The sequence below is a fragment of the Mustela nigripes genome, chromosome 2 (genome assembly GCF_022355385.1).
Source record: "Mustela nigripes isolate SB6536 chromosome 2, MUSNIG.SB6536, whole genome shotgun sequence".
Classification (NCBI taxonomy): domain Eukaryota; kingdom Metazoa; phylum Chordata; class Mammalia; order Carnivora; family Mustelidae; genus Mustela; species Mustela nigripes.
In genome coordinates this window covers 76409496-76430372 of record NC_081558.1, presented here as the reverse complement: position 1 = coordinate 76430372, position 20877 = coordinate 76409496, and the positions used below count along the sequence as shown (strand labels likewise).

Below are 20877 nucleotides of genomic sequence, written 5' to 3'. Positions count from 1 at the left end.
AAGTTTCCATTTCTGACGGCAAAGAACTGCATGTATCTGTATATGTATATATCATATGTGTAAAATATGTATAAAATAAATTCTTTACCCAATCTTGTTAGTATTAAAAGACAGAACAGGAAGACTTTAGTAGTGCTAACTTGAAATGGTTCCATAGTTATTCGTTCTACAGGAGTTTGTATCACCACAATATGAAGCTAAAAGTTCACTTTAGGACGACCAGAGAGACAAAATTATATTATAAGAGAGCCACTTGGTACTCTAAAATCACAGCTCTCACCATTTTTTCGGCCGGAGCATATGGAAAATGATGTTTACATTCTAGATATGGTCCTAGGAGCACACCCAGGTTTTGACAAAATTCTTCCCTCCCTGACAGTTTTTTCTGGAACATTTAGACAATACAAGGCTGGGGCTGTTGGTTATATACAATGTTCCTTTCATCCAAGCATGTTCTTATCTACCCAAAAAGGCTAAATCAAATGTTAAATAAATGAAAATACATTAATATAGACTGCTTGTGAAAAAAGAAAAAGAAAAAGAAAAGAAAAGCTAATCATCCACACATTTCATGCTTTACCTATTTTGAGTAACTAATATTCAAGATATAACTTACAACTGCCCAAACCAATAGTGTCTCATGACACCTTGATCCAAACATGCTTCCCTATTGTTGGAGGGCTCTATTAATGTCACCTCTTCATTTTCTTAGGCTAGAGACAATGGGGGTAACAACTGGAATGGAGCATCATTTGCAGACGTGATAAGTCACATCACTGTCAATAACTCAACACTTTAAAAAGTATGACTTCTCTATTAAGCAGAAAAGTAATTTTGCATTAAGATGGAGAAAAATCAAGAGTTCTTTTACTTAAAGTTAGAATAACCCATAGATACCAACCCAAATGCTTTCATATGCACTAATGTGTCTATAACATTAGTAGAAACAGAGTTCTGTGTGGGTGAACTTTAGCATTCACTGACAACACTATAGTATATATTCTACAATATCTGTCAGTATACTTTATGATGGTCTAACACACTCTAAGAAATACAATATATTACATGCAAACTGTGCTATCATGCAGTTAGTTTGTTTAAAGGTCAAGAGATCTGACCAATTTCATGGATATAAAATAAGTCTTAAACTGGGCCAATTCAACATGCCCTTTCAGAAACAGAATTCCTATTATGAGTCACAGCAGAACTGTGAATTGCTTACATAAATACATTTTTCTGCTTTGTTATTATAAAATCAATCAACAACAATTTTAGCTTCATGATTATGTTATGTATAAACTTACCTTATGCCAAACAGCATGGTCAGCATGATAGCTATGGACATCTTAATAACAAAACCATCTTTTTTTGCATCTATGCTGATGGTGTAAATGGCCCCAGACTGTCAATAACTCTTCCAAAGCAAATTTAATAAAAGTGAAGACATGGACTAATGTTACAGTAAATCAATTCACATCGCTTATGTTCACCATAGGTGTTAACTCTACAAAAGAATGTGAATTAAGGAAGCCAAAATGAAAACAGCAATGAGCAATATTCCAAATTAATCAAACAGTAAAGTAGAACTTTATACTAAAGAGGCACATATTCATACGTATGTTAAAAGTATGATCACCATATGTTTTCCCTGAATTGTCCAGGTTTAGCTAACAGTTTAACTATTACTATTGAACTTTGGTCCTCTTTAATAGAAATTTGAAACATCAACTAACACACTCTGTTTTCCCCCAAACCATTACTTTTATGTTTTAAGAATCTCTAATTTCTAAATTATTAGAAAAACAATGTTATATAATATTGTTTTAATCAAATACAAATAGAAGTAACCAAAAAAGACTAGCTATGTCAGAATAAAGGAAATAAAGATAAACTTCACTCCCTTATATCATATAGGTGTAGAGTTTCTAGAAATGTGAATGTAGGGTGCCTGGGTGGCTCAGTTGGTTAAGCATCCAACTCTTGATTTTGGCTCATGCCATGATCTCAGAGTCATGAGACTGAACCCCGCATCGTGCCCTATGCCAGGTGTGGAGCCTGCTTAAGAATCCATCCCCCCTCTGATCCTCCCCACCCTTTTCTCTCTTTCTCTCTCTAAAAAAAAAAATAAAGAAAAGAAATATGAATGTAAAACAACTATTATTTTTGTTCATAGGTATACATTTTAAGCACAAATAATTGAACTGGTTAACATCCCCACCAAAACAAAAATGTAAACTTTAGAAAAATAGCCTATATTATTTCAATCAAATTAAGTGAACACAGAAAGCATCTTGATACTATTAAATTGCCAAACTAATAATCGTGGACGAACAAAATGAAATTCTCCTGCCGTTTGTATTAAAATTACCTCCCAAGAATCATTCAGGCATTTCAGGCCCAACTATAATTCTGTATTCACCCATTGTGGGCTTGACATAAACTTGATCTAATAAGTACTACCATGATCTTTGAGATTGCGAAGAATCACAGCGGGAAGGCTATGGGACTGCCACCCCGTCACTAACTCGGCCTCTATCTCCTTAACGTGGGCCCTGAGCATGAGGGGTGGTACTTTCAGAAGCAGGTCAAGAGGCAGCAAAGCTGAAGAAATAAAAGGGGGAAAGATATGAAACTGTAACATAAATCACACTGAATATCAGGGAGGCATGCACAAATTTGTTACTGCTAACACGAAATTACCTGGTCTTGGTCTGGATCCGAATCCACCAGTGAAGTCCCTGAAAACAGAATTAGGGGCTATTAGAAGGGTTTATTCAACTTGGACTTGGTCAACACTGACTGAAAGTCTATACCTTACCATGGTTTATAATACAAAAATAAAAAAAGATTATTTTCCTTCAAGATGCTCTCAGAAGCTTAATAAAGAGGAAAACAAGCCCATTCAAACCCTAGCAGACCTCACATTCTACTGGCACATCGAAGAACCCTGTCTCATCACAGTGATTTATAAGCTCTAAGAATAACTAAGAACCTACATCTTAGTGTCTTAGATAATCTTCTTATACTTAAAATCAAAATGATAAAGTTACATTAAAATAACTACTTGGATAGCTCAGTCAGTTAAGCATCTGACTCTTGATTTTAGCTCAGTTCATGACCCTGGGTCATGAGATTGAGCCCCAAATCAGGCCTCTTGCTCAGCAGGGAGTCTGCCAGAAATTCTTTCTCTCCCTCTGCCCTTCTGCCTCACTTCTGGGCATGCCCTCTCTTTTTAAAATAAATTAAATCTGTAAAAAATACAAGTGTTTATAATTTCACATGTGGTATTTTTTAATGCTTTGATCCTGTTGTCTTAAAAAAGAAATTTTAACTATTCCTATGAAATAAGATGACTTTTGCATTTAAGAGGATTATATTTTTCCTTGTTTTCAGTGTTATTAACATCGCTCGTTTGCCTTGCCCTGAAATTCAAGACTTCCTGATCATTTTGCATTTTTGGTCTAGTGCCACCCCCTGGAGGTGGCCTTAGAGACCACCAGGGACAGCCATAAATAACCTTTGACCTTGTTTTTTCTGCTGATATCTACAGCTAATTTATTAATAGTTATTTTGGAATGAAATAAGAAACATCTGTGCCCTGACAAGTTATAAGAACTATACCAAATTTAATGTAACAAAATGTAATGCAAAATTTAAGCCCAACAAAAACATACTGAACATCTACTACATTCAAGGCACATGATAGGTATCTGCTGAGTAGGAATGGAGGGAGGGATTTAAATACAAATAAACATGGCTAGTAAATCTCTTACCCCAACATTTTCATTATAAGCACAGAAATCTTGATATATAAATGTAACACATACCTAAATTATGAAGCAAAACAAAATTGGCTCTCATTTACCCTCCTCCCAGCTGGAGTACAGGAATAATACCAAAGCCGATTGTAAGTTCCTTCCTTTTTCCTTTTTCCTTCTTCACTCCTCCTAACTCCCACCAAGCCAGCCCTCTCCTGATCCCACGATTGTCTCTGTCCCTTTCTCAGCACAAGTTCTTAAGTCAGTGAAAAGTCAATAGAAACTTGCCAGCCTTATACAGTTAATAACTCTCCCTAGTTCTGGGATAAGGGCATGTTTAAAGAAAGAAAATGGATAAGCCCTGCCCTCAGAAAGGTCAAAGAGGGGCATAATCTCAGTAGTATCCAAATATGGGCAGGGTGCTTCTAGGCTGAGCTGAGGAGCAGAATATCTTTGGACATATGGTATATCACAGCATGCACGAGTAACCCTGTGCCATAGCCTTCTAGACAGGTCTACCACTGTCCAACAGAAATGCCATGCAAATCACAAATAAAAGTTTAAGTTTTCTGGTAGCCACATTTTCAAAAAGTAGAAATAAAAAGGAGATGTTAATTTTAAGAATATATCCTATTTAACCAAATTTATCTAAAATACTATTTTAGCAGGCACTAACTATAAAAATCTAATGAGATATCTGACATTGTTTATATTTAAATGAATATTAAAATAAAATTTTAAAATTTCATTCCTCAGTCACACTAGCTACATTTCAACTGCTCAAGATCCACATGTGGCCATCGGCCTCCATATTCAACAATGCATGCCAGACTCTTCTTTGGAAGGTCTTGTCATTGTGTTCACAAACATTATGCCTGAGGCTAATACCCATGGCCTGTAGCTGCTAAGCCAGCAATACCTCTTAGACAATCTTAAATGGTAAAGAAAATGTAACTTGTGGAGATCTTTTATTCCTAAGGTTATGGGTACTTTTGATAGCTGATAACCACTCACATGCCGAGCTAAGTAGATGACTATTCCAGTTGTCCTGAAGAATCCAAAGCTTCAAACATTTGTACGTATTAAAAAATGGGCCAGTGATATATGTGAAACAGACTATCCTGACATTGCCAAGTTGCTGCCAACTTTGTTACTCCTTAATATAACGCTAAACTCCTGCATAATGAACTTTAGGGGATCTTTAGAATAACCACCACACATTCATTAAAACAATATTTATTAAGGGCCCACTATGTGTAGAAACTGTGCCAGGCAATACAGAAGGAATGGTGAAAAGAAATAGTCCCTCATCTTGAAACTCACAAGCTTGCAGGGGTATAGCAGGAAAACTGTTAATTTCTCTGGAAATTATATCATGGATCACAAGAAAGATTAGTCATCTGAAATTTTCAAATAGAACAGACTCATTGTAGCCAGAAGTGACAAACATTTAACTATAGGATTGTTAGGTCCACAGATGGGCGAAAGATTGAAATTATGCAGAGCCTGAGGGAAGTCTGCCTCTAGACTGAATCGGATTGAATGTTTATGTCCAACAGAACATTATGGCTGCAGAGGATGGTTTCCCTTGATAGTGTAAGTTGGAAAACAGACAAAAATGATTTAACACAAAGAGAACATTCCAGAAATGTTCTTTCCTGGTGAAAAGGCTTAATATAATGAAGCTTGTGTCCTCTGAAACTTTTGAAATGGGAATTGACTAATAGGACTTCAGGCTGATGAAACAGAATTTCAGAGAAACGGAAGGTTACAAAGGATTCTGAAAGGTCATCCCTTCCAACTCTCTTCAGATCTGGGGTAACTTCATCCAGAATTTATAAGCCAAAGCAGAAACTGAAGCACTGGTTTGGAATATTAGCCCACAACTTCCACCCCAAAGCAATAACGGGTAAAGTGGAGATTGAAGGTATTAACTTTGAAATTTCTTAAATCCACTTCTCACTGAATGGCTTCGAGTGCAGGGTAAATTACTTGGATAATTACTGTGCCAGAGGAGTCTTAGCCATGAAGGAGATAGAGTTCTAGAATTTTCATTTTGTAAAATCCTTCTGAATATACTTCTGGACCAAGGGAGGTGCATTACATTACTTAATTCAATTGTGAAAAGTAGTTAGTACTAGCTGATGTTGATAAAAGGAGAAATATTTAACATTTCAAAATGAGAAAGGTGACTTACAGTATTAAGATAATGCCTTCTGAGGCTACTGTAATCATACCATCTGAACTAACTAGCACTTTACTGCTTAGAAGTCTCTTTCAGGTAGCAACACTCATAATGTGTGGAAAAAAAACCGGCATTATGTGGGGTTCTCTTGTCCCCTATCTGTGAAGTTAACAGCAGTGATGTCACTACCGGAAAGGAGAACAGCGCCCCTGAGGCTCTCCTCTCCTACTCCAAGAACTGCTAGAAGCAAACAAGCAATTAGCCACAAAAGTTTAGAACTAGCACAGAAAAGGAATAAAGTGGTCTTATTGATAATTCATTGTTTCTGTAAGACAGCTTGATAGGCTAGGTTGATTCTGGCAAGTAGTGATCAAACAGTATTTATTTAAGTAAAACTGGATATGGATTATGAAAAGGGGGAGTAGAGGATACCCACAAGTCAAAATAAGCAAGACTTCAGCTAAAAGGAGGCAAGACCAATAGGCCCTGAGGTTACACTATGCATACCCTGATTTATCAAAGAAGTTGCGAGCCACAGGCATCTCTCAAACCACAAACATTCGATGTCTCAGACCAACCTGCCAATGATACCCTGTTGCCTTGGCAACAGAATGCAAGCAGGCATGGAGAAATCTTGTTGCCTAAGCAACAGAATCTTAAAAAGGCAGGGGGGGGTGCTTACGGCAAAGGCTCCTAGGTTCTAGTCTGTAAGTGGGATTTTAGTCCTCTTCTAATGAAAGGTATAGAATATATGGTAAGATAACAGTCATTCATCTGTTAATTAACGAGTATTTGTGGTCCGGCACCTGTGTGCAATACATTGCATTCTGAGAAATGCAAAGACGGCCCAGGCATTGCCTCGTATGTGACAGTATGCAATAATAAATATTAATTGAATGAATGAATGAATATTCTTAAGAAAGGCATAATACAATGGCCAAAGCTTACTAGGAGTGAATGCACGTAATAGTTCAATAGGTTGAAGCCTGTGTGTGCATTATCAAGTTCCACTATACAGGATAATTTATTTGTAAATTGAAATAAAATGTTATATTTCATCGGTGAGAACTATCTACCTATGTACTGACACTTTAAAATCCAGATAAGAAACTGATGAAAGTCAAACCCATTCTTAATTCTTTCCTAACAAGTAGTAATGGAGGCAAAATTTAGATTATTTAAGTTAGAAATTTCAAATAGATTAATGTTAGAAATTTCAAAGGCAGTCTTAATTATTGATTTTGGGTTTTTTTTTTCCTTGACACAGACATTAATTAAACAAGCTCTGACTAACACTGTCAGTGTTCAAAAAATATCAAATAAACAGTAATAATAAAGATATTTATTTAATATGATTACTTCAAAAGAGAGATTTTGTGACAGATGGCTATGAAAAGTAAATTCTACTTTCTTACTCCTTATGATTTCAGAGATGTACACATCAAAATAAAAGATGATTTCCACAAATACTATCATGCACTTCAACCTTTCTCAATGTGTGAGTAGGGTTCAAATCTCTAAAACTGGGATTGTAAAAATGGTATACAACCACTCTGGACAACAGTTTGGCAGTTTTTTAAAAAGTTAAGCATACACCTACCATATGTTCCAGTAATTTCACTTCTAGGTATTTACCCAAGATTTTTACTTTTTTATTGACTTTTTTAAAAATTTATTCATCTGAGAGAGAGAGAACATGAGCAGGAGGGGAAGAAGGAGAGGGAGAGAGAGAATCTCAAGCAGACTCCACACTGAATGTAGAGCCAGATGCAGGTCTCTATCTCAGGACCCTGAGATCATGACCTGAGCCAAAATCAAGAATCAGATGCTTAACCCACTGAGCCCCAAACAGGCTCCCCAATGCAAGATTTTTAAAAGTATGTATCCATACAAAAACACAAATGTTCGTCACAGCTTTATCTGTTATAACCAAGTACTGGCACTCTAATGTCCATTAACAGATGAATAGAAAACAAACCATGATAAATCCATACAATGGACTACTACTTCAAAATAAAAAGGAATGAACTATTGATACACTATGAAAACTGGAGGGACAGATCTCCAAATAATCATGCTGCCTAAAAGAAGCCAGACAAATAAGAGTATGTACTATATAATTCCATTTAGATGAAATTCTAAAATGCTGACTAATCTAGAGTGCAACGAGCAGATTAATGAATGCCTGGGGTGGGGGAGTGAGGAGCATAAGGGAAGGTAAAAATGGACACAAGAACACTTGTAGGTGGATATGTTCACCATCTTAATTGTTATTTCACAGAGATATACATATTCAAAGCTTATCATATTACACATTTTAAATATGTGCAGTTTATTTTGTGTGAATTATACCTCTTTGAAACTGTTAAAACAAACTTCTCACATTCTCATTTAAGAAAAGTTGTTCAACTAGACCATCACATGACCTGTGTGCATTTGTTAAAAGCAATATATAAAAAATATACCATTAAGTTCATTTTTATCTGCCTTTCATTATTTACTAGCTGGAACTTCTTGTTCTAGTTATCTCATGGTTCCGCATCTTCAGGAGAACAAACTATTAGACCTTAGTAGAATAGGTCTATTGCAACTAAAGCAGTTATTTGGTGACATTCAAATGGAAAAATGTAAGTGTATGCCAGGTGATGTTTCTGCTAATGATTCTCCAATAACATGCAAAGATGTAAAAAAATGAAGGTGTAAAATCAACTGTCTATTCTAGTAAGTCAAAAGCCTAAAAGCAAATTATACTACGTGAATACACATACAGTATGAATGACCTGTTTATTATTAGGAAATGTAGGTCAACCAGAAGCTCCCCAAGTCCACTGCTATAGTATAAAAACTGCTCCATCGACCTCTCCAGATTTTCTGGGGAGCCAGGAAAGCATTGGGAATGGTTGCTATATGGATGGCATCCTGATGGGGGAGATTTCATCTGGAGTCTTGGGAATGGGGGTTTGGAGATTCATCTCTGCTTTGTAAATGCCTCCAGTTCCAGACTGAGGAATGGAGTTCTCTCTAATGATCTGGTTGTTTTCAGTTTGGCTTCTAGGACTTTTGGTGACTTGAGGACGGAGGCTTGAGATCTGGGGAGGAGTTTGGCAAGGAAAGGAGCCCAAAAGAATTATTTGTTGATTTCATGTCATTTCTGCTGAGTAATTAATAGATGGAACATAGAACTTCCAATAGTTGAGAACTAGCTCTCTCTTGGTCTTGTGATTAATTATAGTCCTGAAAAGCATTTCATCATCTGGTGATGACCTGGATCACCAGGGTGCCTTCCAGTTCTAATGGGATGTTTCCTCTCATCAGCCTTGATACCAGTATCTCCCTAAGGAGGGCAGAAGCTGCCCTGCCTAGTTCCATTTGCAAGTCTATGGTGAGTTATTAGGGAGGTAACTTGGTTTTTCAGCAGATAATTGGCTTAATTCTGGGCCCTGATATCTGTGTTGACATAAGTTCAAAATTTATTCTTAAGTTTTCTCTTTGAACTAGTTAGCCAGGATGAAGTTTGAATTCTTAGCTCTAGTAGACATGCTCAGGTCAAACATGCACTTACCTGTGGTTTTTTCTAAATGAGACCGATTCTCTTTTTTAAAGAGCCAGTAAGGCTTCCCAAGAAGGAGAGCTGCTCCGGGTCTCATTTTAACTGGTCTACCATTTCATATGTGGCATAGAAGAGCCAAAAAATCTCTACGGCTTGATTTTCTATGTATCTTTATTCTATTTTGAAGCTTTGCTACCTTGTTTTAGATTCTAACTTCTTATTTAACATCTAAATATTTTCTATTATGTCACTTTGTTATTTTCTTTTATATCGTAACATCTAATTTAGCTTCTAAATATTTTCTAGTACGCAGTGTGGCTATCTTCTTTTAGATTCTAACTTCTCATTTAGCTTCTAAATATTCTGCAGGATGGCTTCTTATTGGTATAAACCAAGAAACCCAGAAAAATCCTAAACAAGTTAGATTGCAAATAACTCAAGCTTTATTTAACGTCTTTTAATTTAAAGAATCATAAGTACATTTTAGAGTTGTCTCTTTTCAATTTAGAGAAGCTCTGGGGATTGCTTGGAAGGAAATCAAAAGTCATTAATCTTCTTTCCTCTCATTTGGCATGAATCATGGGCTGTCTTTTGTCATTTCTTCTCTTCTGAAGTCTGCCCTTGTCTCCCTGTTTCACTCTGAGTTCCTTGAGGGAAGAGAGCTTGTCTTAAAACAAACCGAGTTCCCTGATGGCATGTCACACTCTACCATACACAGTACAGTTTTCAAATATGATTTTAGCTTCGGTCCTATTCACTGATGTGACTTCTGATCCAACAATCTCAACATTTGGGTTATTTCCCATTTTCCACCTGCTGGATGTGGTCATTAGCCACAATTCAAAGGGGTTAATGTAATTACGCTCTGTAATATCCCCTTTTTCAATGAGCTTCAGTTTGAACTTCTCCTTTCTGTTGATTCTGGTTCACCCAACTAGCTATAAAATGTTAAGATGATGACTAGCTTTTAAAAACCATCTCAAGGGGCGCCTGGATGCCTCAGTGGGTTAAGCCTCTAACTTCGGCTCAGGTCATGATCTCAGGGTCCTGGGATAGAGCCCCACCTCAGGCTCTCTGCTCAGCGGGGAGCCTGCTTCCCTCTCTCTGCCTGCCTCTCTGCCTACTTGTGGACTCTGTCTGTCAAATAAATAAATAAAATCTTAAAAAAAAAAAACATATCAAACTCTAGAACATGTAATAAATATGTTTCTTTTGTTTTTGAAGGTCTGGACTTCAACTGAATTTGTGCAAATAACACAATTCCATGAGTCCTTTGAGAAAAAAAAAAAAGACTAGAATTATTTAACAATTTCAAGATGCATAAATTTATCTGATTGGAAATTCCCATTTTAACATAAAATTCTTTTAACTGGGGAGTAAAACCCATATGTCATAATGTATTTTTGTACTAAAATACTTGTTTTGCACTTCTTCTATACATTTAAGCAATTTCATATCAATGAATAAATTATCCAATAATGGAAAAAAAAGCCTTCTGATCAAGTTCTTAGAAATATAAATAATCACAAAATTGGGAAATGCTACATTCCCGAGGGCGCTTGCTAAGTATTTTGCAGGAAAACATGTGGAACATTTTCCTATGCAAACGCTGTTCCCAAGCAGTTGGAAAGATTTCCAGATCAGCTCACAAAAATCTATTCAACTTGCAATGTGGTTAAGACAGAAGCTCTGATGCCAGAGTTGAAGAAAACAAACTGACTCCATGCTACCAGGCGTTCAGATCCCCAGCTCCATAGCCATGTCTCCCAAACCTGCCTCCCCCCTTGCTGGACCAAACGAGCAAGAGCTCCCATGGCTCCAGGCTCCTGTGTGGGGCTTCCACATCTGTGGAACATAGGGGTATAGGTGGTGACTTAAGGACAAGATGACAGAAGGTAGGCTATGGGAGGGAACTGCAAGCCCGGGAAACTCCTTAGGTGATCTTACCATTCAAGTCCCAAGTCCTCCAGATCCCCCATTCTCGTTCTCCATTCTCCTTTGGGTTTGGGACTGTTTCTCTTTCCCCTGCTCTCTCCATTACTTCTAACCACCACTCCTCTGCACACTGGCCCACTAAAAAATGTGTAGGCTTTCCTCAATTATGCTTCTGGTATTTTAAGCACTTGGATCAGTTTTCCTTGGGCTTTTGTTACTAGCAACACTGGAAATGAGTTAGGACAAGGAAAAGTTTCACGCTAACCATTCCTGAACATTATGTGAAAAAAAAAAATCAGTAATCAATGGTACTGTATTTTTGACTAAACAAAAATGATTTTCTTTCTTTTTTTCTTTTTTTATTTTTTATAAACATATATTTTTATCCCCAGGGGTACAGGTCTGTGAATCGCCAGGTTTACACACTTCACAGCACTCACCAAAGCACATACCCTCCCCAATGTCCATAACCCCACCCCCCTTCTCCCAACCCTCCGCCCCCCAGCAACCCTCAGTTTGTTTTGTGAGATTAAGAGTCACTTATGGTTTGTCTCCCTCCCAATCCCATCTTGTTTCATTGATTCTTCTCCTACCCACTTAAGCCCCCATGTTGCATCACCACTTCCTCATATCAGGGAGATCATATGATAGCTGTCTTTCTCTGCTTGACTTACTTCGCTAAGCATGATATGCTCTAGTTCCATTCATGTTGTCGCAAAGGGCAAGATTTCATTTCTTTTGAAATCTTGGCTGCATAGTATTCCATTGTGTATATATACCACATCTTCTTGATCCATTCATCTGTTGATGGACATCTAGGTTCTTTCCATAGTTTGGCTATTGTGGACATTGTTGCTATAAACATTTGGGTGCACATGCCCCTTCGGATCACTACGTTTGTATCTTTAAGGTAAATACCCAGGTTCCTCAAAATGTTGAAAATAGAACTGCCCTATGACCCAGCAATTGCACTACTCGGTATTTACAAAAATGATTTTCTCTAGGAACTCTTCTTTGCCACCCAACTGAACCCCTCAGGATTTTGCTAAGTAGGTTCTTCATTCTGAATTCTTCTTCCCAGCAGCACCCTTGAGCCCAGAAGCAGAAAAGAGTTCCATTCTGGCTGCCTAGCACCTAGAACCTGCTCCCTCCAACAAAGACCCCTCATGGAAGTAGATCCAGGAGCTCAGCCCTCCCCGCAGCAGTGAATAGAGTGTTAATTCAAACCAGGCCCCCCCGACTCTCTCACACAGGACACCAGATCCTGAGGAAGGTGACACATGGATGGAACAAACAGACTGGGAGCTTCTTTGTCCCAACACCAGGGCCTTTCTGAGCCTGTGTCTCCTCTACAGATTGCAGCGGCTCACCTGACTTTCATTCCTTCTTAAGTTTGATTCCCTGGTTCCTCAAAGGCCCCCAAAGCCTTTGAATGAACCTCCCTTTTGCACAAGTCAATCAGAATCATGTTCCTTTGCCTGGTCCAGAAAGCCCAACTGCTGAAGCATAGCATGGCCTTAGCCTTTTGTCCCATGGCATGTAGCCACGCCCCCGACCAAGGTCACCCGCAGCTTCAATGCATTCCAGCCTCAACCAGCACCTTCATCTCAGAGCTGTCTCCGCTCAGGTGTCTGCCCATTTTTATACTGGTTCTTCTTCACTTCACCCTCCTCAAATCTAGACCATCCTCACAGCAGTTAACGTCATCTAATGACCAGAAACCACCAAGTATTATCTTTTCTAACCCTCTTCTCTGCTTTTCTAGCTTAATTTTATCTGTGCCTCCCTTTCTTCAGACACAGAGAAAGGGCTGTCACTTCCTCTTTCCCAGACCTGATCTTTGGGCTCCACTACTCTGTGCCAGTGTTCCAGCAATTTCTTTCCCTCTTTATCTCTCCTCTCCACTGGCTGCCTCTTCTGAGTCCCAGCCACCCTGAGGTCATCCTGAGTCTAAGAAGGTCCTTTTCCATCAAAAGTCGCTTGCCAGCTAACTGGCCAGCTCACTGGTAGCTTCCTTCCCATCTCTGCTTTTGCAACTTCTGAAAGCACCACGATCGAGCTTCCACTCCTGTCCACCTCACCAGTGTCGCGGAAATCACCCTCACGAACGTCATCAGGGACTTTCAAAAGGCCCGACTTAATAGTTTCATTTTAGTCTTTTGTCCAAGAGATAACTGTTGGAGAAATTGATGGTGGTCATAAAAGAGTTCTTTTTACTTTTAAAATAGAATCCCCCAAACATATTTATCCTCTCTTTCAGCTAGATGTGTTCATATAATTAAGTTCTGGCCAATGGTATGTGAGCAGAAGGGATGAGCACAATGCCTGAGTCATGTCCTTAAAAGGAAGGGGCACGTCTCCATGTGCTCCTTCTACTTCCTGCTGGCTGGGATATGGAGGTGATGGGGTCCACGTTTGCCACATTTGCCATGAGGATGACTTTCATTCCTTCCTAAGTTTGATTCCCTGGTTCCTCATTATGTGGGCCCCCAAAGCCTTTGAATGAATCTCCCTGTTGCACAAGTCAATCAGGGATTGACAATTGGGATTGTGGAAAAACAAGATATAAGGAGCCAGGGCTCCAGATGGCCTCATAATGCATAACTAACTACTTCTCTGGTCCAGCCCTGAGCTCCATTAGGCTAATGGCTTAGCTAAGATCACAAAGCTAGATTAAACCCAGGCCCAAGCTTAGTACACTTTCCAGTACGCTCCTGGTAAAATGCAATCTGTGCTGGGAAGGTGGGTCTATCAGCCTCTACCACCCATGTCCATGGTGACTTCTGGCTACGAGGTTTTGGTTTAGCAACCAATAATGGCTCTGCAGACTTCTGGGAGCTCAATATGTACATACCTTGTTTGGGATTGTCTTTCTCCTCCTGAGGCACTAAAACTTCTCTTTAAAATGCCTGAAATAAGAACATAAAAATAGCTTTACATTTTCCCTGTGCAAATCTTTTATTTATTTATCTATTTATTCATTTTAAAAAGCTGCATTCTATTATGTGAGCAGTATTTAGCATACTCTAAAGACGGTCTTCATTTATAAAAGTATCAGTTAAAATAGAAAGCTTCAAATTACTATTTACTGGACAGGATTGTTTAAGGTCCTTTTTCCAAAGGAAACTCTGTTATTAGTAGCTAATAAAATACAATAAAATATCTATCTCATAATTATCCTAAGGGCCTTGACAAGATAAGTATAAGTTACCACATGCAAGTTTAAGGGTTCAACTTTTCCTTCCTCGCTTTCCCACTGACCTTCCTCACCACTGTTACCCCGAACATACAAAGCTGAATTAATCTCAAAACAGCTTGTAGAATCTGCTACATATGAATATTTTTTCCTGTATAGCTTTCATGTTTTCCTAATCACCAATCAAGACATTTTTATCTAGCAAGCAGGAATTTGTGGGAAAATAGATCAATGATGGAAACAGATTATCCCAGAAAATCTGAAACATCTAGTCATTATTTTACGGACAGTTAAGTTTGGAAAGGAACAAAAAATGAAGCAAACGAAGCAACTCCTTAGGGTTTTACTTAGGTCCTTGGGGAGACTATTTTAAACTTTCTTTTATGAGATTTTCATAGTATAGTCATTAATGAGAGGAAATCGTTTATACTAACTTTATTTCAGAGTATTTCTACTTATCTAATTAATGTGCCTTCAACCTACTCTTTTAAATGAATTATTCTTATCTCACCATATTCTATTTTAACCTTTCTTTTCTTTCAGTTGCAGATTTGAACAAATTGAATCCTATCTTTCCTTATAATCTTTACATTTTTCCAAATATATCTTTTCTTTTTCATACCTCATACCCCAGACTATTTACTTTCCTGTTTTAAATCAAGAGTCAGAATTCACGGATGGACTGAATTTACACATTTCATTTTTTCATAGTAATAAACAACTAAAATATTTATTTTACTTTAGTGTTTAAAATATATCTCTTCATAATGGAAATAAAATTGTACAAAACGTAGTCTACGCCAGGACTAATTTCTTCTCCAGGTCTCTAATCCCTATAGACTAGATTCATAAGAAGTCACTTCCATTATTCTTGTGGTTATTTAGTGTGTCTCCAAATTAGTTATCTCCACTCGCCAGTTGGAATCTGGGTTTGCTAGTAGAAATAATGAAACTATTCACTTGACAGCTGAGGCAACAGAAGACCGCAGTGCCAGCTGGCCTCTGGGCCCATCACAGAGCTAGACCAACCTGTCCTAATTAGCGCCGCACCTGGAGAACAAACTTCTGCCTATGTACATGACGGCATTTACTCAACTACCAAGTGTGATTCCCAAACCATGACCTACCGGATCCCCGCAGGCCAGCAAAAACTTACTGAATGTAGATTCTTTTAAAGGGCTTGAACTGGAGCTGCTGGAGTTGTCCGAAATGTCCAGTTCATCATCTAGCTCTGAGTACATATCTGCACGTGAATCAAAGAATAACAGAATAAAATAAAAAGCAAATGAGCCTCGAAAGAGACCGAAGTCAAGAGCTCATATCTGCTGTCCCCATTTCACTAGCAATACCTTTCTCGATATTTTCCAAGTTGAAGTTCTCCTCCGACAGGATTTCATCACAGGCCCTGTCTTCCTCCTTACTGCCGGGGACCTGGAAGCCCTCGGGGGGCAGGTCTGCGCTCTCTGAGAGTTCGCTTTTCAGGCTGGCGGCCCCACTGCTGCTGCTGCTCAGGCTTGCCTTCTCGAAGGTCTCCTGCAAGACAGATCCAGCTTAGGGTCGCCTTTCCTTCCTTCCTTCTGCAGGACCCAAAGTTTGTCAGTGCGGATAGGAAAATGCTGGCTGCCTTCTTATAAATGTTTGTGCTCAAGTGCCAGTAACATTGTAGCCACACACCAGGGGTAGAGCTCCTTCAGTCTAGGACTAAGAAGAAAGTGTAGCTGCACCACTGGACAAACAAGAATGGATATACCAAGATGCTCAGTGACAGAGGTCTGTACAGTCTGGCAGAAGAAAGTGAGGCACTAAGGAAAAGATATGTACCAATGAAGCCGAAATTACTTTCCTTTAAGTTATCTTAATAATATTTGTTCTGTCTCAGGCGCCTGGGTGGCTCAGTTGGTTGAATGTCTGACACTTGATTTCTGCCCAGGTCATGATCTGAGGGTCGTGGGATGGAGCCCCACACTGGACCCTAATGCTGGGCATGGAACCTGCTTAAGATTCTCTCTCTCTATCTACCCCTTCCCCCACCCCACTCTCTCTCTCTCTAAAAACAAAACAAAATAAAATAAAATAATAGTAGTAATAATAATAATACTCTTTTCTCTCTAAATCATGGGGATAAAAGGTACAGCATAAGGAGTATAGTCAGTGGCATTGTGACAGCACTGTATCATGACAGACAGTAGGTACACTTGTAGTGAACAAAGCATAAGGTATAGAATTATGGAATTACTATGTTGTACACCTGAAACTAATGGAACATTGTATGTCAATTATACTTCAATATTAAGAAAAAAAAAACCCACTATCAAATCTCAAAACCACAATGGGTAAGTAGGGCTTAGTTTCTTCAAATCTCAGGGAACTTAATGGCGGACACAGCCAGGCCATGGAGGCAGAGAGGTGCAGTCCCCTGAAACATGAAGAGCTGGGCAGAGGCTCCAATGATGACCAATGCACGCTAGAGACACAGGTCCGTGGTTTATTGTTTTGTTTTCAGATACTTTTTTCCAAAATGAAAGTGACACCCACAGCTACCGGGTGAGGTTCCTAAAAACTCCATAGTGATGGAATTTAAGGTGAAGCAAACCTAAGACGTTATGAGTGACTAGACTTAGAAGTCAGCCTCTGAAAGCTTTCACGTGTTTCCGTTCACTAAACAAGACAAAAAAATGAAACAAATATCAAAGAAATGTTGTGCCATGCAAACTGTTCGACAAATTTTTGCTTGTTATCTCTGTTTCCTGAGAATTTTTTCATTGCTCTTTCCTCAAGCTTTCACCAAGAGGCTTGGAGATAGTTCTCATTTTGTTGAAGCCAACATGCAGTTCATGGAGCACTTTAATTTTTTTTGGCTAGTCCTCCATCCCACGTCTTCCTACTTTCGTGACTCAGCATTGTTCATGCCTGCCTTTTGGATCTACTCTGGTCTGAGAACTTAGACCCAAAATGGAAAATGCTTCGGACACTCTTTGGCATTGCTGAATGTGTGATTCTCTCACATTTTTCCCATGCTTAAGGCTCATAAGGGGCTTCCAAAGTCAGCCGCAGCTCTGCCCAAGCTCAGCCCCTGACACCAAATCCAGGAGGCTCCTTCTGAGACTCAAAACTTTCCTGCCAAACTCCCTCAACTCCTTCCATGCTGTCCTCCTTTTTCTGTCCCAATCCACAAATCCTTTTTCTTCCAACATCCTCAACTAAAGTCAGAAATGTACATAGAAATAAATGTAGGGGTTTTTCCTCCTATGGCTTTTTTTTTTTTTTTAAGAGTTTACTTATTTATTGGGAGAGAGACAGAGAGTAAGAAAGAGATCATGAGAAGGGGGAGGATCAGAGGGAGAAGCAGACTCCGTGCTGAGTAGGGAGCCCGATGCTGGACTTGATCTTGGGACTCCAGGTTCATGACCTGAGTTGAAGGCAGTTGCTCAACCAAATGAGCCATCCAGGTGCCCCTCCTCCTATGACTTTTTTATCCAAAATTAATCATCCACTGCCCTATTCTAAAGGCCATAACTAGATTTACAACTTTGTAGGGACTATACACTCAAGATGTGTCAATGTTATCAACGTTTTTAAAAAGAGAGAGAGAGAGAGATCATTTGGGAGTTGACAAAACTTTATTGCACTGAAGGAACTGGATGCCAGAATCCATATATCTCTAAAACTTGCAAAACTGTAGCAAACGCTTTGTTTCTTTTTAGGACAGACACGGATAATACATTTCTCTTTGGACAAATGAATAGTGAGGAGAAGCTGTGAGTCCTGATGCAGGCATTCCAGACTTGAGGACCTTTGACTTGCAACCAATAATCAAGACCCAGTTGGGCTGCAGGTGAAGTCATTTGCAATCATCAAAATTGCATCCATAAATAATTGGGTGTTTGCTTAGCATCTAATAAAGGGTTATTCATATTCTGAGAGATGCTTTTTCAAACTCTGTAAGCATGGAAGATATGATATAGTAATGTAGAATGTATAGCTATTTAAGTTTTTTTTTTTTTAAACCCTCTGTAGGCTCTTGTAGCAGTTTTTGCCTCAAAAAAAAATCGATAGAGTTCTTGACCTTGAAATAAATGATATGCCACTGTAGACACATTTTCCTGAATACGATTTCCAGAGTTTTTCCTTGTGGATATTTGAGTACCCAACTTATTACCAACTCTTCCCTTGAACAACTGGGGCTATTTTAGTCTCTTTTAGATCCCCCCCATGCTTTGGATAATGTTTTCTACATAGCAACTGCTTAATAACTAGTTGCTGTATTGAGATTAAAGGGAGAAAAGGGCCAGGAAAACAGGTGAATTCCCCTATATGGTGAGTAGGTTTTGTAGCTTCTGGGTTTTTTGTTTGTTTGTTTGTTTGTTTTGTTTTTATCTTGCCTGTTTATCCAGAATCCTACATTGTGATTTTTCTCTAAGAGCTGAAGAGAATATCTGGTAACACACCAAAAAATAGGAGTGAATGTCTCCCTTCCTTTTTCCCCTTTGCTCTTACAAAAAGTTATAAAACTCCACTCATCTGTATTAGAGATGGCTGGCCCAGAAATGACAAAATGCCCCTGTAACCCAGTAGGCATTGGCCAAAGTCAGAGATGGTTACATGCTTTTAGCCTGAGGGTTGAGGCCATTAAGGTATTTTCAAAAGTTGCCTCCAGCAAGTACATAAACCTGTTAAAGGGAGTTGGGTATATGTGTGTGTGTGTGGGGGGGGTGGAATGTGTGTGCAGCATTGGGGGATGCAATTTGGCTGCTGTCATCTTTTTTACTTTCTAATTACTTAAGATTTTTCTAGGAATAGGAGATGGAGTTAACTATATATATTTTAACTATATATATATTTTTGGCATCTATATAGCTCCTAGGAATGGATGGACACATTCTGTGCATCAATATGGCAGCAAGAAGAAGACAATGCAAATCGGACAATAAAATTATCACTGATATGGAAATCATCACCGTTACAGGAGACACTTCCTGTCACAGTGCTGTTATAGGCACAAATATGTTTAGCTCGGTTTTGCTCATTATAATGTAATTTTTTATGTGTGCAGCAGATTAGAATACATTTTCAGTTGAATAGCAATTCTAACAGTAACAGACTGACATTGCCTAAATTAACTGCAACAGTAGGGAAAGAATTAAGAGAGTCTATTTTATTAAAAATAGTGCAAATTTTTTAAATTGCCCAGAATGTTTTATCAGGAAAGACAGAGAGAGCGAGAGAGAGAGGGAAAAAAATGTGAGAAATAAACATAAAGCACGACACTAACTATATCCTGTAGATGCCTTACTTTAGAACCATAAAGAAGGCACCATTTCTTTTGTTCTAAAATAGTCATTCTATTTGAGCTATGTCTTTGCCTACTGTCTTCTATTTGTTTAGGTAATAACTGTGATCTAAGTTACATAAAGTTAGGGCTACCCAGTGCTTGACAGCAATTCACCTGGCTGAGGTGCTTTTTTTTTTTTTACACTAAAGAAAAACATATGCAATAAAGGGAAAATTTTATGATACAATGACCATAAAAATCGGGAAATAAAGTTGAATATTAAGATAATCTTGTTAGCTAAAGTACAAATGAAATGCATCAAATATTAACTATATTTTCTGTGTTGATAAATTATGGACAGTTTTTGATTTATGGATTTTTCTCAATTTCCTAGGGTACTTTTATTTTTTTTAATTTTTTATTTTTTATAAACATATATTTTTAGTCCCCAGGGGTACAGGTCTGTGAATCGCCAGGTTTACACACTTCACAGCACTCACCAAAGCACATACCCTCCCCAATGTCCATAACCCCACCCCCCTTCTCCCAACCCCTCTCACCCCAGCAACCCTCAGTTTGTTTTGTGAGATTAAGAGTCACTTATGGTTTGTCTCCCTCCCAATCCCATCTTGTTTCATTGATTCTTCTCCTACCCACTTAAGTCCCCATGTTGCATCACCACTTCCTCATATCAGGGAGATCATATGATAGTTGTCTTTCTCTGCTTGACTTATATCGCTAAGCATGATATGCTCTAGTTCCATCCATGTTGTCGCAAATGGCAAGATTTCATTTCTTTTGATGGCTGCATAGTATTCCATTGTGTATATATACCACATCTTCTTGATCCATTCATCTGTTGATGGACATCTAGGTTCTTTCCATAGTTTGGCTATTGTGGACATTGCTGCTATAAACATTCGGGTGCACATGCCCCTTTGGATCACTACGTTTGTATCTTTAGGGTAAATACCCAGTAGT

The 20877-nt window shown here is 38.5% G+C and overlaps 1 protein-coding gene across 1 annotated transcript in view; it reads right to left on the bottom strand.

The window, feature by feature from the left end:
- The window catches only part of LOC132010478 (serine/threonine-protein kinase Nek10-like), a 116142-nt gene that overhangs the window by 45198 nt on the left and 50067 nt on the right, over nucleotides 1-20877 (bottom strand). Inside the window, exons 2-6 of the mRNA XM_059388322.1 lie at nucleotides 15974-16157; nucleotides 15781-15867; nucleotides 14283-14337; nucleotides 2701-2738; nucleotides 2461-2601 (exon numbers count right to left, since the gene is read on the bottom strand). Coding sequence (XP_059244305.1) covers nucleotides 2461-2601; nucleotides 2701-2738; nucleotides 14283-14337; nucleotides 15781-15867; nucleotides 15974-16157 — 505 coding nt within the window. The remainder of the gene's footprint in view (nucleotides 1-2460; nucleotides 2602-2700; nucleotides 2739-14282; nucleotides 14338-15780; nucleotides 15868-15973; nucleotides 16158-20877) is intronic.